The 18,936-nt window shown below is 41.3% G+C and overlaps 1 protein-coding gene and 1 non-coding gene across 9 annotated transcripts in view; one reads left to right on the top strand and one right to left on the bottom strand.

Moving 5' to 3' along the window:
- Positions 1 to 2,582: 2,582 nt before the first annotated feature.
- LOC115631956 (mitogen-activated protein kinase-binding protein 1) overlaps positions 2,583 to 18,936 on the bottom strand; it is a 97,796-nt gene continuing 81,442 nt past the window's right edge. For 2 of the 8 annotated variants that reach the window (XM_030528816.1, XM_030528817.1), the window contains 16 exons: positions 17,659 to 17,750; positions 14,978 to 15,221; positions 13,758 to 13,967; positions 13,267 to 13,686; positions 12,475 to 13,197; positions 11,156 to 12,411; positions 10,784 to 11,085; positions 10,569 to 10,711; positions 9,167 to 9,275; positions 5,896 to 5,991; positions 5,660 to 5,820; positions 5,526 to 5,601; positions 5,388 to 5,462; positions 5,139 to 5,327; positions 4,909 to 5,065; positions 2,584 to 4,166 (listed from right to left, as the gene is read on the bottom strand). In XM_030528816.1, the coding sequence (XP_030384676.1) occupies positions 3,941 to 4,166; positions 4,909 to 5,065; positions 5,139 to 5,327; positions 5,388 to 5,462; positions 5,526 to 5,601; positions 5,660 to 5,820; positions 5,896 to 5,991; positions 9,167 to 9,275; positions 10,569 to 10,711; positions 10,784 to 11,085; positions 11,156 to 12,411; positions 12,475 to 13,197; positions 13,267 to 13,686; positions 13,758 to 13,967; positions 14,978 to 15,221; positions 17,659 to 17,750 (4,479 nt within the window). In that variant the 3' untranslated portion in view covers positions 2,584 to 3,940. Of the gene's footprint in view, positions 4,167 to 4,908; positions 5,066 to 5,138; positions 5,328 to 5,387; positions 5,463 to 5,525; positions 5,602 to 5,659; positions 5,824 to 5,895; positions 5,992 to 6,257; positions 8,940 to 9,166; positions 9,276 to 10,327; positions 10,373 to 10,568; positions 10,712 to 10,783; positions 11,086 to 11,155; positions 12,412 to 12,474; positions 13,198 to 13,266; positions 13,687 to 13,757; positions 13,968 to 14,977; positions 15,222 to 17,658; positions 17,751 to 18,936 lie in introns of all 8 variants that reach the window. The other 6 variants (XM_030528818.1, XM_030528811.1, XM_030528813.1 and 3 more) reach the window with 6 other exon arrangements.
- Trnag-gcc lies at positions 9,786 to 9,856 on the top strand. Its single transcript has one exon. It is a non-coding gene; the product is annotated as a tRNA-Gly (tRNA).

Genomic DNA, 18,936 nt, shown 5'->3' with positions numbered 1-18,936 from the left:
GCGATCGCACCTTTACTTATTTTTAATCACATTTACAAACACTTGAAAAAAAATAAAAATAAAAATAATGCACTGCGCAATTTATTAGAAATCACGAACACACACATACACATATACATTTACTTGGCGCATTTATCGCGCGGCATTTTCGCATTAACATATATACATACATATTTTGCACACTTCACACACAACTTAATATTTACATATGCTTTTTACATCATTTTTGTAATATTTAAACTATTAATTAAACATTTTCTCAGAGTTGTCGGCAACTCCAAATACAAACGGCGCGACGCGGTCAACAGGTCGAGAAAAACTAAGCTTTGCATTGCAGCTGCAAGCAGAATGCTCTCTTTAAGAACGTAAAAGTGAAGGCAAAGAATCAAAAATCATAACTGTAAATCCGCTCACGCGCCTACCATACATGCATACATACATACATATGTGCGTATTTCGTTTCATGCTACATTTTCTCATATGAAATTGTTGGTTGATCATTTGTAAATTTTTAACAAATTACTTTAATTAAATTTATTAAAGAACCAAGGGAAATTCTCAGAATTACGAGAGTTTTGGAAAATCCCTAATTGCAAAATGTTGGTACGTTAGCTTTTTTGGCGTCCAAAACTTGCTCAAAATCTGCTTTTTCCGTTCTTTAGTTATAACATAAAAGCATAAAATATTTAATTTCTAAGACCAGACAACCTAGTGGACTGGTATTCCCATGGTTCTAACTAAATCGTATAAAAGTTTCTCTGAAAAATAAACAGCATTAATTAAAATTAATTGAAAAAAATTAATTAAATCCTTTTTAGTTAATCTTTTCTTGAGCGGAAACTGTGTCGAAGGGCTTGCATTTGCAAAAGTTCCAACAGAATTGAAAATCCAAATGATAATATTTGGACTACATATTGCGGCAGTTATGATGATTTTCTCGGATATGGACAGCAGTTTTATACAATAGTGAGAGAGAGAGAAAGAGAGAGAGTTTGGTTAAGAGAAAGATGATTATCATCCAACATTTTGCGCAGCATAGTCAGTTGTGCATCTAAATTGATTTTGTTTTCTCATTTCTTAATCATAGAATTAATTTTCATTGAATATATTATAGACTATCACGAGTCAGTCAGTCAGGACACAATATCTTATACACATATAAAGATATACCCTAACATAAATAAATTTTTAGGATGCTAAAGGGAGAGATGGTTGCTAGATTTTGTTGGTGTTCGCCAAACGATTGCCAAGCCAAGTGTTGGCAACATTTTCTGCAGCTACTACAGCGATGAGTTGCCACAACGCTTGCATAACCCCATTTACGAATTAAGAGCCCAAGTTCCTCCCTGGTTCAATATTGATACAAGTTAATTGAAGACCAACCCCAATGGGGCAACTAAACCGGCCAAGTATCGATGGCCATCGTGCTCGCTGGAGGGGTTGGTTGGGCTGCGGGGGTAAGGTTCAACGATAAACTGAACAGCGCAAGGCACTTTTGCCTGCTCGTTCGACTAAAATTGCAACACAATGCTTACACACACACACACACACACACACCAACATACACACCTACACACATGCCCAACAATAGCTTTGTGCAGTGGGTGGCAAATATGGTTGGGGGGTGGGCGGCGGTCATGTTGAAAAGTTTAAATCGAGCCCTCATGCCAATCTAACTTTGCTTTTTTCGATATCACTTACATCACCCACTGGGCTGAACTGTGCTGGTCAGTTTTTTATTGGTCTGGACTCGACTTGATTGCTTCCATGTGGATGGATATTTTCATTGTTATATACATACATACATATACTTAACTCAAGCAGAGTCCTTACAAAAAAATTATATGGGGGACAAGGCGTTTCGCGAAAGTTTCCGATTCCACTATTAAAAGGAAGCTCCCTCAAAGCTTTGTTTAGCTAAGGGTTTACTTTTAAAAATTATTATTCTATTGCAGTTATTTCTTCAACGTAGGAGCGTTGTTTTCCCCAAAAACAGAACAAATTTACAGAAGAAGTCCGGTAATTCTATTTTGCTTTAAATAAAAACCTAAGCTATGGAATATTTAATACAATAATAATTATTGCGATTACAAAAAAAAAAAAAAACGTTCTATATTACACTCCTAAATCGTATAATTCAAAGATTCTAAAATTCAAGGCATTCAATAGCAGAAACAAAGAGCAAAAGTTGAAAAATTGCATAGGCAAAGATTATATTTATGACTATAAGCTCGTTTGTAATTGAGTCCTTTGGTCCATAGATTGGTAGAGATTTTTTATATGCTTTCGTATAAGAAGGCGCTAGCAACCCAGTCTCTGCTCTTTTGCAATCATCTGTTACACTTCTGTTCTTTCTTTTAGTCTCAGAAAGCGAATCAGTTGGGGGTATATCTGGCTGGCATCCCAATATATTTTCCGGTTAGTTTAAAATATTAACTTTAAAAACGTATGTGGACATTTTTAAATATCCATATCATCCATGACATCATCTCTTCATACCCTCTACTTAGGTATTTAAATTCTTGTTTTGGTTGATAATTGTTGAACTATTTTTATTACACTTTTCTTTTTTTGCTGTGCTGCTCAAAAATTGTACAATTTGTAGTTATGTTTGGGGATTAGTTTTAGTTAGTTTTAAGTGTTGTTTTATTTGGTTTTTATTTTGGCCGTTACCCATCTAAGAATATGGAATATTCGAATAGATATATACTATATACAGAATACAGCTGTTGGCATATGTCGCGCATATGCCAGAGATGTGTGGTAGCAGTTAATGGGTTTTGTTTTCAACTTGGCAGCCAAATAAATAGGGACTATTTGGCTGGAAGTTGGCGATTGGCTTTGAAAAGAAACAAGCGTGTTTAATATTTTCAAAAATTATGCATTATGTATTATTGTTATTGGTTTTTAATTAGTTGTTGTTTTGTTTTAGTTTAAATTGAAATAGCATAATGGTTGTTTTTCTAATTTAAGTTAAATTTAATACATTTCAGTTAGTTGTAAATTATTGTTATGTAAATTTAAGGACTAATACAAATTAGACAAGCTTTATATATGTATAATTGTCGTAAATACAAATATAATAATTAACTATTCAATTAAACATTAAGTGCTTCGGAGAAAGACGTACTTCTGCGCCACATTCCAAAATATTTTTTAGGCACAAGTAAGGAAATAGAGACACACCATTTATCAACATTTTCTTCTTTCTTTTTGCCATTAATAAGCACTTATATGTTGTTTGTTGTTAAATATAATGTGAGTATACATACATATAGATAAATATACATATATGGATTGGAATTTTCAATTTGACACAAGAGCGCTTCAAAAGTTGCTAAAAATGTTTGCCATCGTACATTTTGACTAATTATCGGGAAACAAATGAACAAAGGCATTAACTAAGCGCACTTTACAATAAAGTCGGGAGCTCTTACACTCAACGTAACAATCGACACCGTTATGTGCCTTAGAACTCAAATAACACTTAACATATACACATAATTGTAGAAATTGTTGTTGCTTCTCACATTCACAATTGGTTTAAAAACTAAATTATATTTAAGCTAAGCAATCCATTTCTTCAAATTTCTTCAAATGAATGCAAACAAAATGCACGCGCACGAAAAAAAAATCAAACTCTTCACAATCAACACATTTCACATATGAGCTACGAACTTAGCTAAACACTTAACATAACAATATAGTAATAATAATAGATAATTATAATATTAATAATAATAATGGGGTTTTAATTGTAGTTAGTATTAATGCATATTAATTACAATAAGAGTTTAGTGTTTGTTTATTGAATTGTTATTATTTGTTAGGGTTGGTGTTTCCTCCATTGCCTTTTGTTGTGGTTGCATTTTCAAATTGTTTAATAAATATTAGTTCCCCCCATTTAGTTGCCATTATTGCTTAGACTAAGCGCTACACACTAGGAGTTATTCTCACAGTCATCGGGTTTGTGCTTCGTGCGTAAATTGCTCAAAAGATCGGCACAGTTATTGACCATCATCAGATAGTCGCCATTATCAAGATTGTTGCTTGTCGCTCCTGTTCCTGTTGTTCCTGTTGATGTTGTTGTTGCTGTCGTTTGTTCATTGACGCCATAAACGCCGCCATGCATGTTTGTTTGATTTGTAAGCGTCTTTTCGTTTGGCCTGCAATTGACAAAAATTTGTTTAATTAGGCTCCATGTAGAAACAAACTTCCAAAACGAACTTCAAGAAATAAATGAAGTTTTCTTTAAAAGTATTAACTATTGTACGTTTTTCTAACTTATTTTTGAATAGAAAGAGACTTAGTCTCCGCTTACGCTAATCTTCTTCCAGAAAGATCAAAGCCTACTTTGAGGAGAATTAATTGAACAAACTTTATTTAATTTGAGTCTTTGCAAATACCGGTATCTTATTATGTATGTTGCACGAGTACATTAGAGATGATTAATTAACTCTAATATATCTTCAACTTTCTTTTGTACTTACAATTCGCTAAAGAGCAGAAGATGATTTCATCTGCACAACAAAAGCCTCGAAGCATAGAATGAATTGAACAAACTATATTTAATTTAAATCTTTCGCAAAGACCGGGTTCTTATTAATAACAGAACCGAAACTCGATAATAGAGATGATTAATAAACTTTAAGATATCTCAAACTTTCTCGTGTATTCAATTACAATTACAGTTCATTAAAGAACAGGAGATGATTTATTCTGCACAACAAAAGCTTATTTCGACGATCTTGTAGAAAACTAATTTATGAAAGGTTCATCAATAATTTGAAGACTGCTGTCTTTTGTTGATTCTTTAGATTAGACCAGCTTCGTTTAGCTTTAACATATCTTTAGCTTTCTTATACATTTGCAATTCACAGATTATACATAGACTGTGTATAGCTTTACCGATTTTGTGTTATGCTGCCGAGCATATTGCGCGACATAATCACAGCGTTCTCCAGTTCCTTCAAAAGCAGCGAATTCTTCAGATTGGCATGCAGTTGCATCGCCGTTTGTGTTGTTGTATACAATTTATTTATGACATTGTGAACCTGCGCCTCAGCTGTGGAAATGGGAATATAAGTTTACGAATTGGCAATCGTTCTGTATTTATTGAAGTAATACTGCGAACTTACGATCTGGACCCTCGTACTCCAAAGTTTCCAACGCACCACGTTGCTTGACCGCATTGGGGCTGTTGCTGTGATTTAGAAGCTTGCTCTTGTGATCAAAGCCCAAGTTTCTGGGTCTGGGCGGTACAATGGGCTTATTGTTGCTGGTACTATTGGGTGTTTCCTCCGAACTGGAGTCGTCTTGCAGCGTAGCTGTTGTTCAGATTTATGGTAATACATTTTAATAAATTACATTCAATTTATAATACATACCGTTGCTAAAATTGGGACCCTTGCGACGATTATTGTTGACATTGTTTGCTTTGTTGCCGTATTGACGATTGGCAGCTGAAATGTAACGAAATTATATGTATTAAGAGCCGATTTGAAATAGATTATCGCTTGTCTTACCAATGGGTCCATTGCTACGACTTTGTCCGTTAGTGGCATTGCGCAAACGATTGTTATCCTCCGGTTCGGAGTCGCTCTGTGAAAAGATCGGATCAGTAGAGTCTTACTGCTTTACTTGCTGGTTCTCTACTTACGCCTTGGTTGAGCACATTCATGGAATTACTGGAGGCGCCCAATAGACCACTGCCCAGAGATTTGCCCTGCAAGCTGTTCCTCTTACTGGCGGATCGTGTGGCACTGCTGTTGCGATGCTGCACTGACGGTTTCTGCAACTGATTGCTGCTAGATTTGCTTGCTGCTGGGAAACAAATATTCTCATTAATACTAGTTGTGATTGAATAGAGAGAGAGAGAGAATTGTTGACACTTACGTTTACCAAAGTTTCCCATATGCAGATCACTTAGTGAGCAGGCCCGACGTATGGATGATTCCTCAATGGGCATGGGGTTGAGGGCTTTGGGATTGCCTGAAAACATTGAACAACAACAAAGAGCAGACATGAGAATTGCGAGTAGAGTGGCGAGCAGGGAGTGGTGCTCTTGAGCAGATGTTGTTGTGCTTAAAACCCAAGCTTAGGTTATCAAATAAGAGAACTAAAGAGCCAAAAAATGGGTGCATCATATTGAAAAGATAAGTTAATGAAGTGTCTGGAAAACTAAAAAGTTGATACGATTCGATGGGCATGTTCTAAGTAGTTGTGTGTGTAGACGTGTGTAGACAACAGCAACGCACTCAAACCTTGTAGATCATCCTCAATATCATTGTCATCATCTTCATCATCATCTTCATCAGCATCATTGCCGTTAACTGCGCCAAACTCATCATCATCGGCTTTCACCTCCTTGGCCAATTCCACATTGTGGTGCAGATGATGATGATGATGCTGCTGATGATGGTAGGCGGAAAAATCGGCACTTTCGAGCACATCCGGTAAACTACAATTGCGTCTAATATGACGCGCATAGGCGCACAAATCGGCATCGTTGCCATCACTGCCCTGGAACTGTGCCTGTGCCTGCTCCTGTTCCAATTCCGCCTCGCGCTCCATACCCTTGGCCAGCATATCAAAATTCATCGTCAGACTCTTGACGTAACCTTTTTGCTTGGAATTGCAAGCAAAGGGACGCAGACGAGTCTCGGTGGCCAAACGAATCTGTTCCATTTTACGCTCCTCCATGGCAATCAGCTTCTCGATTATATCTATTTTTTTGGCTATATTTTGACACTGATGAGTGGTGGAATTGTTTTGGACACTACGTTCCACATTCGCTAGATTTTTCTTATGCTTGGCGCGCTCCTGCTGTATTTCGTCGACGACAGATTGCAGTTCGGGCTTCGTGTATAGCTTCAGACTGTCCATATTCATGTTTTCCCCGGCGTTGCCATTTTCCGAGAAATACATTTCGAAGGTACGTTCCCCGCCATAATCGCTGGGCAGGCTGCCCACTATGGGCTCGGGTGAGGGTTCGAATTCGGGCTCGAATTCTGTGTCGGCCTCATTGCTGTTGATGTCGTTCAGTGGTCGGGTGGTTGTGGTTGCGGTTGCGGCACCACCGCCAGCCACACGCTTCGCACTGGGCGTGTATTTGATTTGCGAGACGGTGTTGAAGCGAACACTTATTTTGGGCCTCGCTCGTTGGCGCATGCTCGTGGCTCGTCGATTACTCTCACTGGTGTCGAATCGTGACACTTTCTTCAGACAACTCTGGGTGGCCAGAGCTCCGCTACTAACCGAAGATCGCATGGCCGTGGGCACGGGTCGCTGTTGTTGTTGTCGCTGCTTTTCGCGCTCAAATTTCTGCAAATTATGCTCGAATTGGCGCACCACACTCGCCGTGCGTGAGTTGGTCACGCGTTTCGGACTCTGTTTATGCTCGACGCAGTGCGTGAGTGTGGAAACCAAATTGTGGGGCTTGGCAGGTATGGGAGGCTTGGGCTTCACGGGTTTTCGCACAAACATCAATTCGTTGGATTGCATGGGATTGGAGTTTCGTTGCTGGCGTTGTTGGGCAAAATCTGTGCTCAGACTCTTGTTAACTCCCGAATTGTATTGTTTATTTTTGGAGCGTAGTGTGGGTATTTCCTCAATTTTGCCAGCGCTAGTGGTAGTTGCTGCTGGGGGAGCAATGCGTGGATAGGTTTTGGAACTAGGCAGCGGCTTAAGTTGCTCCAAATTGTAGCCAGACATGTCAAAGCTATCGTAGCCGCCGGCGCCGCTGCCTACTCCCATTCCTCCTCCTGCTCCCGCTACTCCCCGCTGCATATAGTAATCGAAACTGCCGTAGGCATTGGGACTGCTGCCGTAGGACTTGGACAGCTGTTGGGCGACAGGGCCGTGTATGATAAAGTTTCGTATGCCCGCATGCCTCTGAAATTGCACGGGTGGCGGTTCGAGGGGCGCGCTCTTGCAGTCACTCTCATCGGAGAGCACGCTCTCCAAGCTATTGCAATAGCTTCCACCGCCATTCTCGTCACTCAACAGCGACTCCTGACTCATGCGATCATGCGAGGGCTGCGATGTGAGAAAGAAACTGGCGCTCGAATGGCGCTGAGTCTCCAGGAAGCGCGCCTCCTCCAGCCGCTGCTGCTGCTGCGCGAACTGCTCCGGTTGTAGGATGTCCGAGAGCGAGACCTTACGCTCACACTGATAGATCTCACGATAGACGGTGTAGTATTGGGTACAGTTGCCGCGGGGTGGGGTGCGCGTCGGTGTCGACTCCCCGGTGGAGCCCAGACCGCGCAAGTTCGAGGGCATCGAGTAGGAGGCGGGCATGCCGACTTGCCTTCTCTCGCACATGTCCACATCATCCAGATCACCGTATTTCCGCGTTATCTCCTCAATCATCTTCTCCGTATCCGCATGTATCATATCCAAGATGGTGCGGGCATCATCCGCATAGACCGAATGCCTCTTGGGCTCTGCAACTACGGTGCGTTCGTTATCTCCCGACCACTCGACCTCCTCATGCACCGGCGACACCGGGCACGATTTATAGTGCTTGAGTATGCTGGGCGTTCGTCGAGAATTGCCCGCCGGATTACGCTTAGCCCCCAGACGTGGAGCGGTCTGAGTTGTTCGGCCAGCAGTCGGCTTCTGCATGAAGGGCACCCCCGGTGGTGGATGTATCTGATGGACGCCCACATGATGCGGGTAGGGCGGATAGTGTTGCTGGACTTGACGCATGGTTTGGAAATTTTGCTGCAACTTCGATTTGGGTGCGGCACAGTTGAAGAATTGTTGTTGCTGTTGCTGTGGCGGCTGTTGTTGTTGTTGCTGTTGTTGTTTTTGGACAGGCTGGTATTGATTTTGGTGTTGAATTTGCCTCACTGTTTGTGGTTGTGATTGCTGTTGTTGTTGTTGTTGCTGGGTGGCTATAGCTGGGCTAATATACTGTGAATTTTCATGGGAAGCAACTATATGGTTTAGTAAATTCGAAAACAACATTAAATACACACAGACACACACACAGAGAATATTTCAATGGATACATTAATTCATTACCACAGGGCAGCAGTGAGCACAAAGAGAGAGAAGAGAGGAGAAGAGCAGCAAAGTTTGTTAGCCTTTTTAGCCTACTCGACAATTTACTGTAGGGCGCATTATAGTTCCTAACAGATCTAACCGATATCTTGTAGCTTACCCGGCTTTGTGTAACGTCCCGAGCCGGCGACATTACGCGATCCATCCAAGTTTCCGGCCATGCTCAGATCAGCTATGCTATGGCTGCCACGCAGCGGCCTGTGTCCGACCTGTGGATGGACGACAAATTTCAGTTAAATGCTACACTAATTAAAGACTAAGATAGCACTTTAGTATGGGATTAGAAACATAACTAATTGGTGGTTAAAAATAATGAAATAAATGTCTGTTATTTCTCAAAGCCAGGTTAATTACGCGGGCAAGAAATTATGTGAGTTGTTGCATTTTAAAGTTTATTAATTAATATTTATTTGTGTGTGAATATTTAAAAAAAGCATATTAATTTATGTATATACTCTACATAGGTTTATTTATTATCTTTTTTATTTTTTATATTTTATATACATAAGTATGTATACATATGTGAATTATTTATTAATTCCATTTTCCACTCCCTGCCAACCCTGCAGTTGCCATTTGAGTTCGCTTTTTTAGCAACTTTTTGTTGTTGTGTCTATTTTTAGATTCCCACTCTTGCTAGTGGCAGATGCGCACAACTATTCGTATTAAGTAGTTGGGCGCGCAGCGCAAGTCGCAGCTTAGTCGCTGGGCAACCAACAGCATCGGTGGTTCAGTGGTAGAATGCTCGCCTGCCACGCGGGCGGCCCGGGTTCGATTCCCGGCCGATGCAAACTACTTTTTTTTTTGTTTTTTTTAACAATTAATTTTAATTTTTAAAAAATTTTGTTTTTTTCATAATTAATTTTTATTTTTAAAAAAAATTAGTAGCTAGCACTTGTGTAAGTCGAATGAAGTTTAAGAATTCTTTAATTCATTAAGCAGTTGCAAATGTAAATGGAATACGGAGGCTAAAGCAGCAATCTCTTTTTAAAGCTACGCTCAGTTGGTCAAAGCAAACTTTCAAGTATGCCCTGAAGCCTATTTTATTTGAGTCAATAAGCAATAACAAAGACCTTAGCTTTATTGCCAGAAGCCTCTCCAGATATGAGTATATGGTATGTTCTTTTAATGGTCCACTTAAACGTTCAGTCGAATTTGTTTGTAAATTATATTCATGAGTAATGCGTAGTCGATGTGTTATAGATTAATATTTAGTAAAGCCCATTATGAGGCAACAACATTACACAACTTGTCGTCTCACCTCCAGTATGGCATTCAACTTTTTAATGCCATTTTTACGCGGGCCCTAAACATAAAAAGGGTTGTTGCGGATTGTTGGATATTCGAACAAAACAGACACCACCAAAAACAAAACAAGATATAAAGAAAAATACAGTTTGGGGGAAAATAATAATAATAATAATAAAAAAAAACAACATAGAAGAGGAGAACATAAAGTACAGAATAGGGCAAAAGACAAGGCTGGCGCCATTCACACTCACATTCTCCAGCGTCTGCTTGACCTTGTTGATGACCTGCAGGAGCTCCTCCTTCTTGGTGCTGGTGTATGACTTGGTTATGGTGGGCGATGCGGAGACGCCTTTGCCATTTTCAGTATTGTGTTTGGCGCTGATGCTGCGACGGCCTGTGGCGAGAGAGAGAAATAGTCAATAGAATTGCCTGATGGGGGTCCTCGCTGAACGGGCATTTCGCTTACTGCTCGTCCCACGCTCCAGCAGCATGCCGGGTCCCTCCGGCAGTGCTGCGTGCAGAAAACTATTTCCACTCTGTGGCAGATTCTCAGAGCTGCCGCCTAATGTTGAGGCCAATGAGCGTTCGGCATTCTCAGCGCTCGGCGTGGAGCCCTCGTCCTCGGTGTCCGATGTGCCAGTGCCCGTTCCAGTGCTGGCCGTATGCGAACTACCATTGCCACTCAGCTGGAGTCCGGTTTTCTCAAACTTTTGACGACGCACCGATTTGCGCAGCTCATCCTCGTTCATGGCCGTTACCTTGAAGTCACTGCAAAGATTCATAATTATATATAGTTCGTGAATTGAATTTAGTTGGGACATGAGGTTTCCAAACTTACGTTGGCGTGCTGGGCGAGATGTTGTTGTAGAACATGCCGTGATCCGAGCTAGTTCGCTCGCCATCCGATATGTCCTCTATATCCCCGTCATGATCATGCGTGTGGGTGTCAAAGCGCAGGCCCTTCCGCTTTTCTGGTTGCAGTCGCTGCTGCTGGGCCCCAACCATGGCACCATTGTTATTAACAGCACTGGCCGCAGCTACGGTGCCATTATTGCTACTGCCTATGAACTTGAGCTCGCGACGCGTCTCCATGCCCGAGTCTATGGAGCTATCTTCGCTCAAATAGGTCTGATTGTACATAATGTCCTTAGAGGAGGCACTATTGTAGTCCGAGGTCTGAACAGTGGTGGCACTGATGCCGCCCACCGATGAAACGGTGCCCAGCGGACTCTCCGAATTCGATCGTAAATCATCCGGGTCCAATTGATTGCTACGCTGTGCCCAACGACCTCTGGGGCGTGGTGCCACGCCCAGCTGGGTTTGACTAGGCGACGAACTGAGGTTGGTCATGGAGGAGGCCGCATGCATGGCCGCACCGCCGACAGAGGCGCTTACCCCCGGCGTGGGGATGGACATAGCGCCACTGTCTGAGTCCGCCACCTTACGTTTGGCCCACTGCGGCAATTGTCCCACATCTGAGAGTCTGTAGCCGGGGGTCGGTGGCGAATCTCCCGCAAAGCCCGCCTGCGGTGTGACAAACTTTTGTGGCATGCCGCCCAAATGTTCCACCAACTCGTTGGTTGGCGACTCCACGACAATGCCCTCCGGCGGAGAAATCGGTGCGAGGGGTCGCTGCAGCGGGGCGTGCCCGGAACGCAAGCGCTGTTGGGACATGCGGGCCTGCATGGTGACAATCATGTCGTGTGGCACTTGCCAAATAAAAATGCAGCCATCCCCGCTGGCCGAGATCAGATGGCGGCAATCGTTGGTGAACTTCAAACCCGTGACCAGTTCGCTGTGTCCGTACATGCGAGCCATGCACTCGCTGGAGTAGTAATCGTAGACGGCCAAGGTCTTATCCGTGCACGATGTGGCCACATAAATGCCACTGGGATCGAGACTCAGCTTAATCAGACTGCCCTCATCCGAATGGGAGCCCTTAAACGTCTTCGTCTGCTTGGCATTCTGGGTGCCATAAACGCGCACATTTCGATCCTGGCAGGCGGTGAGTATGTGCTTGGCATTGGAGTCCACCTCCATGTCGTAGAGCGTTGTTTTGCCTGAGGTGTTGGTGCCGCGCAGAAAGATGTTGCCCTGCAAACAGAAAAGCGAATGTAAGTCCAAATTTGATTAACAAACAACTATCGCGCCACTTACCTGAAAAGTTCTGAACATAATGGATTTATCTGCGCCGCACGATATCATTTGGAAGTTCAGTCCGGAGCCCACAAACTTTATGGACGTTATAGACGATGAGTGATCGTCTAGGGTCTGCAAGAGCAAATAATTCTGCGACACATCGAAGACATGAATAAGACGATCCCGACTGGCACTGGCCAGTAGCTTGCGTTCTATTTTCTCATTGGAATACTCCAGACACAGAACTTCCGATTCGTGCGCCTCGATGGTGGTCAACAGTTGCAGATTGACGAGACTATAGACGCGAATGTTGCCGCAACGATCGCCGCTGGCCAAATGCTGCAGTTCCGGACTTATCTTGATGCAGCGCACACCATTGCGACCATCGTAGCTGGAACCGCCCGTCTTGTCCGTCAGCGACGAGCCCTGATCCTTAATGAATTGCAGGTCCTCATCGCTGTAAATGACTTTCAGCAGCTCCTTGGAGTAGATATTTTTCCGATAGATTTCATTATTGGCACAACCATCCAGCCCCCAGACACGTATGGTGTCATCTGAGGAGCAGGTTACAAAGCAATCTTCGGGCAGCGTGTGCGACGGCTCACGCTCCAGGTTATATGGCACAGTTTCCACGCCCCAAATGCACGTGGAGTGGTAGAGGAAGGAATGCGATTTGCCCACACGGGAAATGTCACGCAGATCCCAAATGTAAAGGGAGTGATCGTTGTAGACGCAGCTGACCTGTGAGGAATGAGAAGAGAGCTTAGTTGCTGATCCTTTATAATCATTGAAGTACCATCTCTGTTTTACCTTGGATCGCTGTTCATCGAAGACCATGGCAATACAGTCGGGAAACTTTGCCTGTGTTGGCACAGACATAATGTGATTGATTTGTATGCCCTGAGCCACATCGACGCCGAGGTAGTGTGTACGGGGCAGCGTCGTCACATATTCCAGTGTGGCTGCATTGAAAATCCGAATTATGGACTCGGCACAACCGACGAGTATGAACCGCTCATTGACGCAAATGCAGTTGGCATTTGTGGTGCGACACTGAACCCACTTATCCAGCAGCCGACGCGAGCTGAACTCCACCAGATGGCCCTGACGTGTTATGGCATAAGTGCTCTCCGAGCAGATACCCTTTCCGCAGGCCACCGCACAGAAGTCATTGTCGCGCAAATCGCCTAAAATGGCGCTGCGCCCCATCAGTGGAATGGGATCTTTGTACTGCAAAGTGGGGGAAGGGGTTATTAGACATTATTAGCATCTGTTATGGTTAGTCTCGGTTTAGGTCTTACCTTGCGACCGCCCTCCAAGTACCAGTATTTGACGTGACGATTGCCCACGGTGACAAAGTAGCTGCCATCTTCGGCAAAACAGACCGCAGCCACCTTCGAGCTAATCTTATTCGAGGCCATTTTCAGATTGGCCCGCCAATCGAACACATTGACAATCATGTCGTGCTGCGAGCCAACCGATACCAGGTACTTGCCCGTGGGCGAGAAGGCCTGCAAATGGTAATGGTAGTGTTTAACGTTAATGTGAGCCAACAAGTTGCATTACAAAGTTGCTGCAGTACACTGTCCAACAAATTAATGAGTTCTTGGAAGTGAAAATTGTTTAAAATGGAGCCAAGTTGAAAGTAAGCTTTTTGGAAGGCATAGGAATGTGCTTTTACTTTTTAGAATAATGAGAAGTGTTAAAAGTTAAGGTTTTTAAAAGAATACAATATTTCTTGTGATTAAAAAGGGGAGTCTTATGTGTTATAATACTGAATTGCTCGCCGTTAAATGTAAATTAAACTAAAGAAAAAAGGTTTAATAAAATTCTCGAAATGAAAAATGGTTCTCTACTTATAATGAAAAATAAATAAGGAATGTGTTAGGTAAAGGAATCTAAAATAGTTATATAAAAGAGTTATAATCTGTAATGGATCGGAAACTTCGATTGAACTTTACTGATGAAAGATGTATAATTTATTTGTATAATGAGTTCTTGCAATTGAAAATTGTTTACAATTGAACTAAGTTAAAAGCAAGCTTTTTAAAAGGCATAGGAATGTGCTTTTATTTTTTACAATAATAAGAAATGTTAAAAGTTAAGGTTTTTAAAAGAATAAAATATTATTTTTGATAAAAAAAAAGATATTTTATGTTTTATAATACTGAATTGAGTCTAAAAGCTCGCCGTTAAAAGTAAATTTGAGTGAAGAAAAAAGTTTAAAGACAGTTCTTAAAATAAAAGATGGTTCTCTTCTTATAATGAGAAATAATTAAGGAATGTGTTAGTTATAGTTATCTACAAAAGTTATATCAAAGAGTTATAATCTGTAGTGGATCTTTATTGAACTGTACTGATGAAAAATGAATAATGTAAATTATCAAAATAGAAAGTGCTTGTCATTCTGGACAATTATTTATGATTGTTTAGGGGATTTAAGTAGACGGTATAATGAGCAATAAATACATCATTATATTCCAAAATTATGTTGTTGAGTGTATTTATATGTTCAACTTACCACACAGGTGACGGCATATTTGTGATCCACAAACTCGGCGATCACATTGCCGCCGCTGCAATGCTCCAGATTGCCGTTGGGCGTTTCCAGCTCCCAGACTTTGATGGCGGGATTGATGCCGCATTCGCCGGTGGCCACGTAACGGCCGCAGCGGGAGAAGGCGACGGATGTGAATGCTTTGCGGGAGGTGTTGACCAGATAGGCCTGTGTGTGGCGCTTGGCATTGAAGAGCACGACGGTGCAGCTGCAAAAAACAAAAACAAAAACGGAGAGCACACATATGTTTGTTGTTAATAAAGCAGCCAGAGCTTAAAACATTGGGCCGTCCTTGACCACAAGGGCCAGAGCTGGCGACAAGTAGCTAGTCAATGCCACTGCCATTTAAATGGGCCAGCAGCCACAAGGCGTTTACAGTAACCATATTTAAAATGCAGAACTATAACAGCCCCTGCCCTTCCTCTCCCCCTCGCACCGTTAACCCTTTGCCAATGTTAAATGCTGCTGCAGAACGACCTTACGCCCACTGCCCCAGCCAGCACCAGAGTGGCTGCTGTTGCTGCGGCTGCTCATTATTAAGCTGCAACCAGTGAGCTTCTCTTTTATCCTTTTAGTTTTTTGTGTGCCAGTATGTGTGTGTTTTGTAGTGCCATTAAGCGACCGACTAGCCCGGCCCAAGCGTGTGTGTGCATGTCCTGCCCCTTGGCTGTGTGCGCGACCCCTATTTTTAGTTGCCCGTTAAGCGTTTGCACTTTTCATTTTCATTTGCGTTTTGAATTTCATAGCTTTGTGCACATTTCTGTGTGTGTGTGTTGGTGTGTGTGTGTTTGTGCCTTATTGTGAACTGTAAATATGTGTGGGTGTGGACGGCTGTGCGCCTTTTCTTCCTTTAATGTGCATAATTAGTGTAATTCCTGAGCTTAATTACTATGTTTGAGAATTTATGTGTGAGACGCGGGCTCGCAATGAGAAGCAAATTATAAGCAATGGCACTAGCAACTATTTATATTTAAATAGTAAATAATGCTTTGTTGCGAACTTAAACAATAACAACTGTTTGCTGAGACAAACAGGAATTTACTTTGTTAGGTCCCTGCAGGCATGTGCATATATTTTTAATCAGCGCAGAGGAGTCGACGTAAACATTTGTATAATCGCAAGGATTTTGGCAAGTAGAAGAGATGAAGCCATCGAATTTAAGGTTTAATCTAACAGCTTTTTCCCTTTACTAAATGGTTTTATTTTCAATGTTTAACATACTATTTGTATGGCTCATTCAAAAAGGAATTTTCTGCAAACACAACAAAGCTCTTTGAATATTTAGTGCATTACTAGTAATTGGTAATTTCCCTTTATATTTCTGACGGGTATTAAATGATACATTAAAATAGTTCGAGCTGTGCGGAAGTAGATGGAATAATAAAATGCAAAAAAGGTACGCTACATACAAGTATTACAGCGCTAGATATACTATATACCTATAAGATATAGAATGCAAAACATTTCATAAAAATAAAAGCAACCACACAGTAAGCCTAAACACTTCAGGCCCATCAGCCTAGTTTCGTTTTTACTGAAACCCCTTCAGAGACTCCGACAAACTGATGTCAGACAAGAAGTCGACCCGGAACCCTATCAAATGCATGCCTATACTGTGAGACTCCTTCCATGAAAGAGTATTATTTGGCACCGTTCTTCTAAAAAAGGCTCCTTTCTTTTTGTCACGCGCACAGCTCTATATTGAAATGTTGCGACCTTTATGATAATTAAGACATCAAGGAAAAATGTTCAAAAAACTAACAGAAAAACTGCCATTAAGTGTGCATATGTAAGAAACTTAAAGTTAAAGCATTATTTTTAAATGCTTTACCACTTTAGAAAGTGGAACTAATATTTAGGCACATATTAGTTAAATTTGTTAACAAAGAGCTGCCCTAGAGATGGGAGGCAATAGAGGGGCCACGACATTGCAACGAACAGCTCATTGCAATCGTAAATAAATACTTCTCTCAACAACTTTCTCCACGAAGTCAAGTTGTTCCTGCATCACCTTTATGGCCTGTTAGGAGAAATGCAATTTTTGACATTTGCCGTTACGCATACGCCACGTAATACCAATTGAAAACGAAAGCTAACTCATACATATGTAAATGTGTTATGCGCCGAAATGCAATCAGAGTGACATTAAACGTGTAACCAGCTGTCGTAACATCTGGCGGGGCCTCGGCTCCCCATCCCCCATCCGCCACTCCCCGTCTGCCAACTCTCAAGCGCATGCAATTTGTTAAATCTATCCAGCGACTGTAACAAATTGTTGTATGCAACAACAACAGCAACAGCAACAACAACAGCAATTTTTCATATATTTTACATGCAATTTGGTAAGCGAGCAAGAGTGGAGGACAAGGTTTGCAGTAAATGTCATCTTGGCCTCATCTGGCAGCGCCTGAGGAGATTTAATCAAAATTTGGCAGCTAAATCAAGCGATGCAGAGGGAGAGGGGCGAGGCATATCGCATTAAATTAAATGAACGCAACTTGCGCCGGAAGTTTTAGAGCCTGACATGCCATTTCCTTGCCCTAACAGGATATGCACAACGACCTGGCCATTTGAAATGCCTTGAGAGCATCGAGCTGCCTTCTTTTATATTTAATTGTATTTTCAATTACAGTTTCATAGCTTACCCGGCTGGATAGGCCAACAGGCCGCTGACGGGCGATACATCCAATGCGGCATTGCTGCAAACAGTCAGGCCAAGCACTTTTTTGAGTTTTATCTGAAAAAAACAGAATAAAGAAAGGAGGCAACAATTATTGATTAGCCTGCAAGCTGGCATTACATCATACTTTTTGGCATACTACCCGGCCAAGGTCATTCGATCATGTAGCTAACATGTTGTACAACTTAAATCAAATATCTAATACATGAGCGCAAATTGTTTCAGCACACAATTCGCACATTTGCTGGGCCCATCCTCCAATTTGCATACCTGATGCCTGCTTGATAAACAGAAATAAAAGCTAACTAAACGACGCAACAAAAACAACAGCAACAACAACAATCACAACATGTTAACATGGTTTTCCAATCGAAAAGTCAACAATAAAGGCTGACTTGTGTAGTTCATTTGATGTTGATTGTTGTAAAATATTTCAAAACACGCTTGCTAGTGGTTTTGCTCTTCTTTTGTTGCATAAATAAATAAATAGGAAATTATGTCTGTATGTGTGTGGAAATTGTAACGGATTTTCTTCATTCGAATGTTAAATAAACTGACCTAAAAATCTACAGGTTGTTTGGGCAAGCATTACTTGTAAAATACTCGTAAATATTTAGAAATACGCAAAATCAATGTTAAAATAATAATAGTAATTCATTAAATTAAATCTATTAAATAAATAGAAAATATATATAATATTAAATAAAGAAACATTTCGTTGTGAAGAAAGATAGAAAGAGCTTACTTTATATATAACTAACTACTACTTATATAAGTATTTATTTACTTTTCATGTGATGCTAGGTTTTGTTTGTTTAAGATTTTCCTAACAAAGGGTATAAATCTACTATAGAATCTATCTACTAGAAGCAGGATCAGTATAAGTAGCGTAAAGTGTTAAGGATATTGCTCAGTAGATAGGCAAGTTTCCGTCTAGCCAACCTTGCTGGCTTAGCCAGGCGTGTAACATTCCAGCATTCCAGTAATAATGTCCACCAATTCATTATATATGTCAGATAAATTGGAATGAAAGTTTTTAAATTTTTGCACCAAAAATATAAACGTTTTAAGAGCTATGTACGGCCAAAAGCAAACGATTTATCGACATATAACAGCTCCTCTAAAATATCTAACAAATACTTCACTCCAGGGCTTTTAAATCATATTGCATTCAGACAACAATTCTTAAAATCCCAAAAAATTGCAACTTTTAATATAAATTTAGTTATGAATAATAGAAACT

The sequence above is a fragment of the Scaptodrosophila lebanonensis genome, unplaced genomic scaffold, assembly GCF_003285725.1.
Source record: "Scaptodrosophila lebanonensis strain 11010-0011.00,11010-0021.00 unplaced genomic scaffold, SlebRS2 tig00001412-arrow-pilon, whole genome shotgun sequence".
NCBI classification, from domain to species: Eukaryota; Metazoa; Arthropoda; class Insecta; order Diptera; family Drosophilidae; genus Scaptodrosophila; species Scaptodrosophila lebanonensis.
Note: the sequence above shows the minus strand (reverse complement) of the source record. Positions and strands in the feature narration are given on the sequence as shown.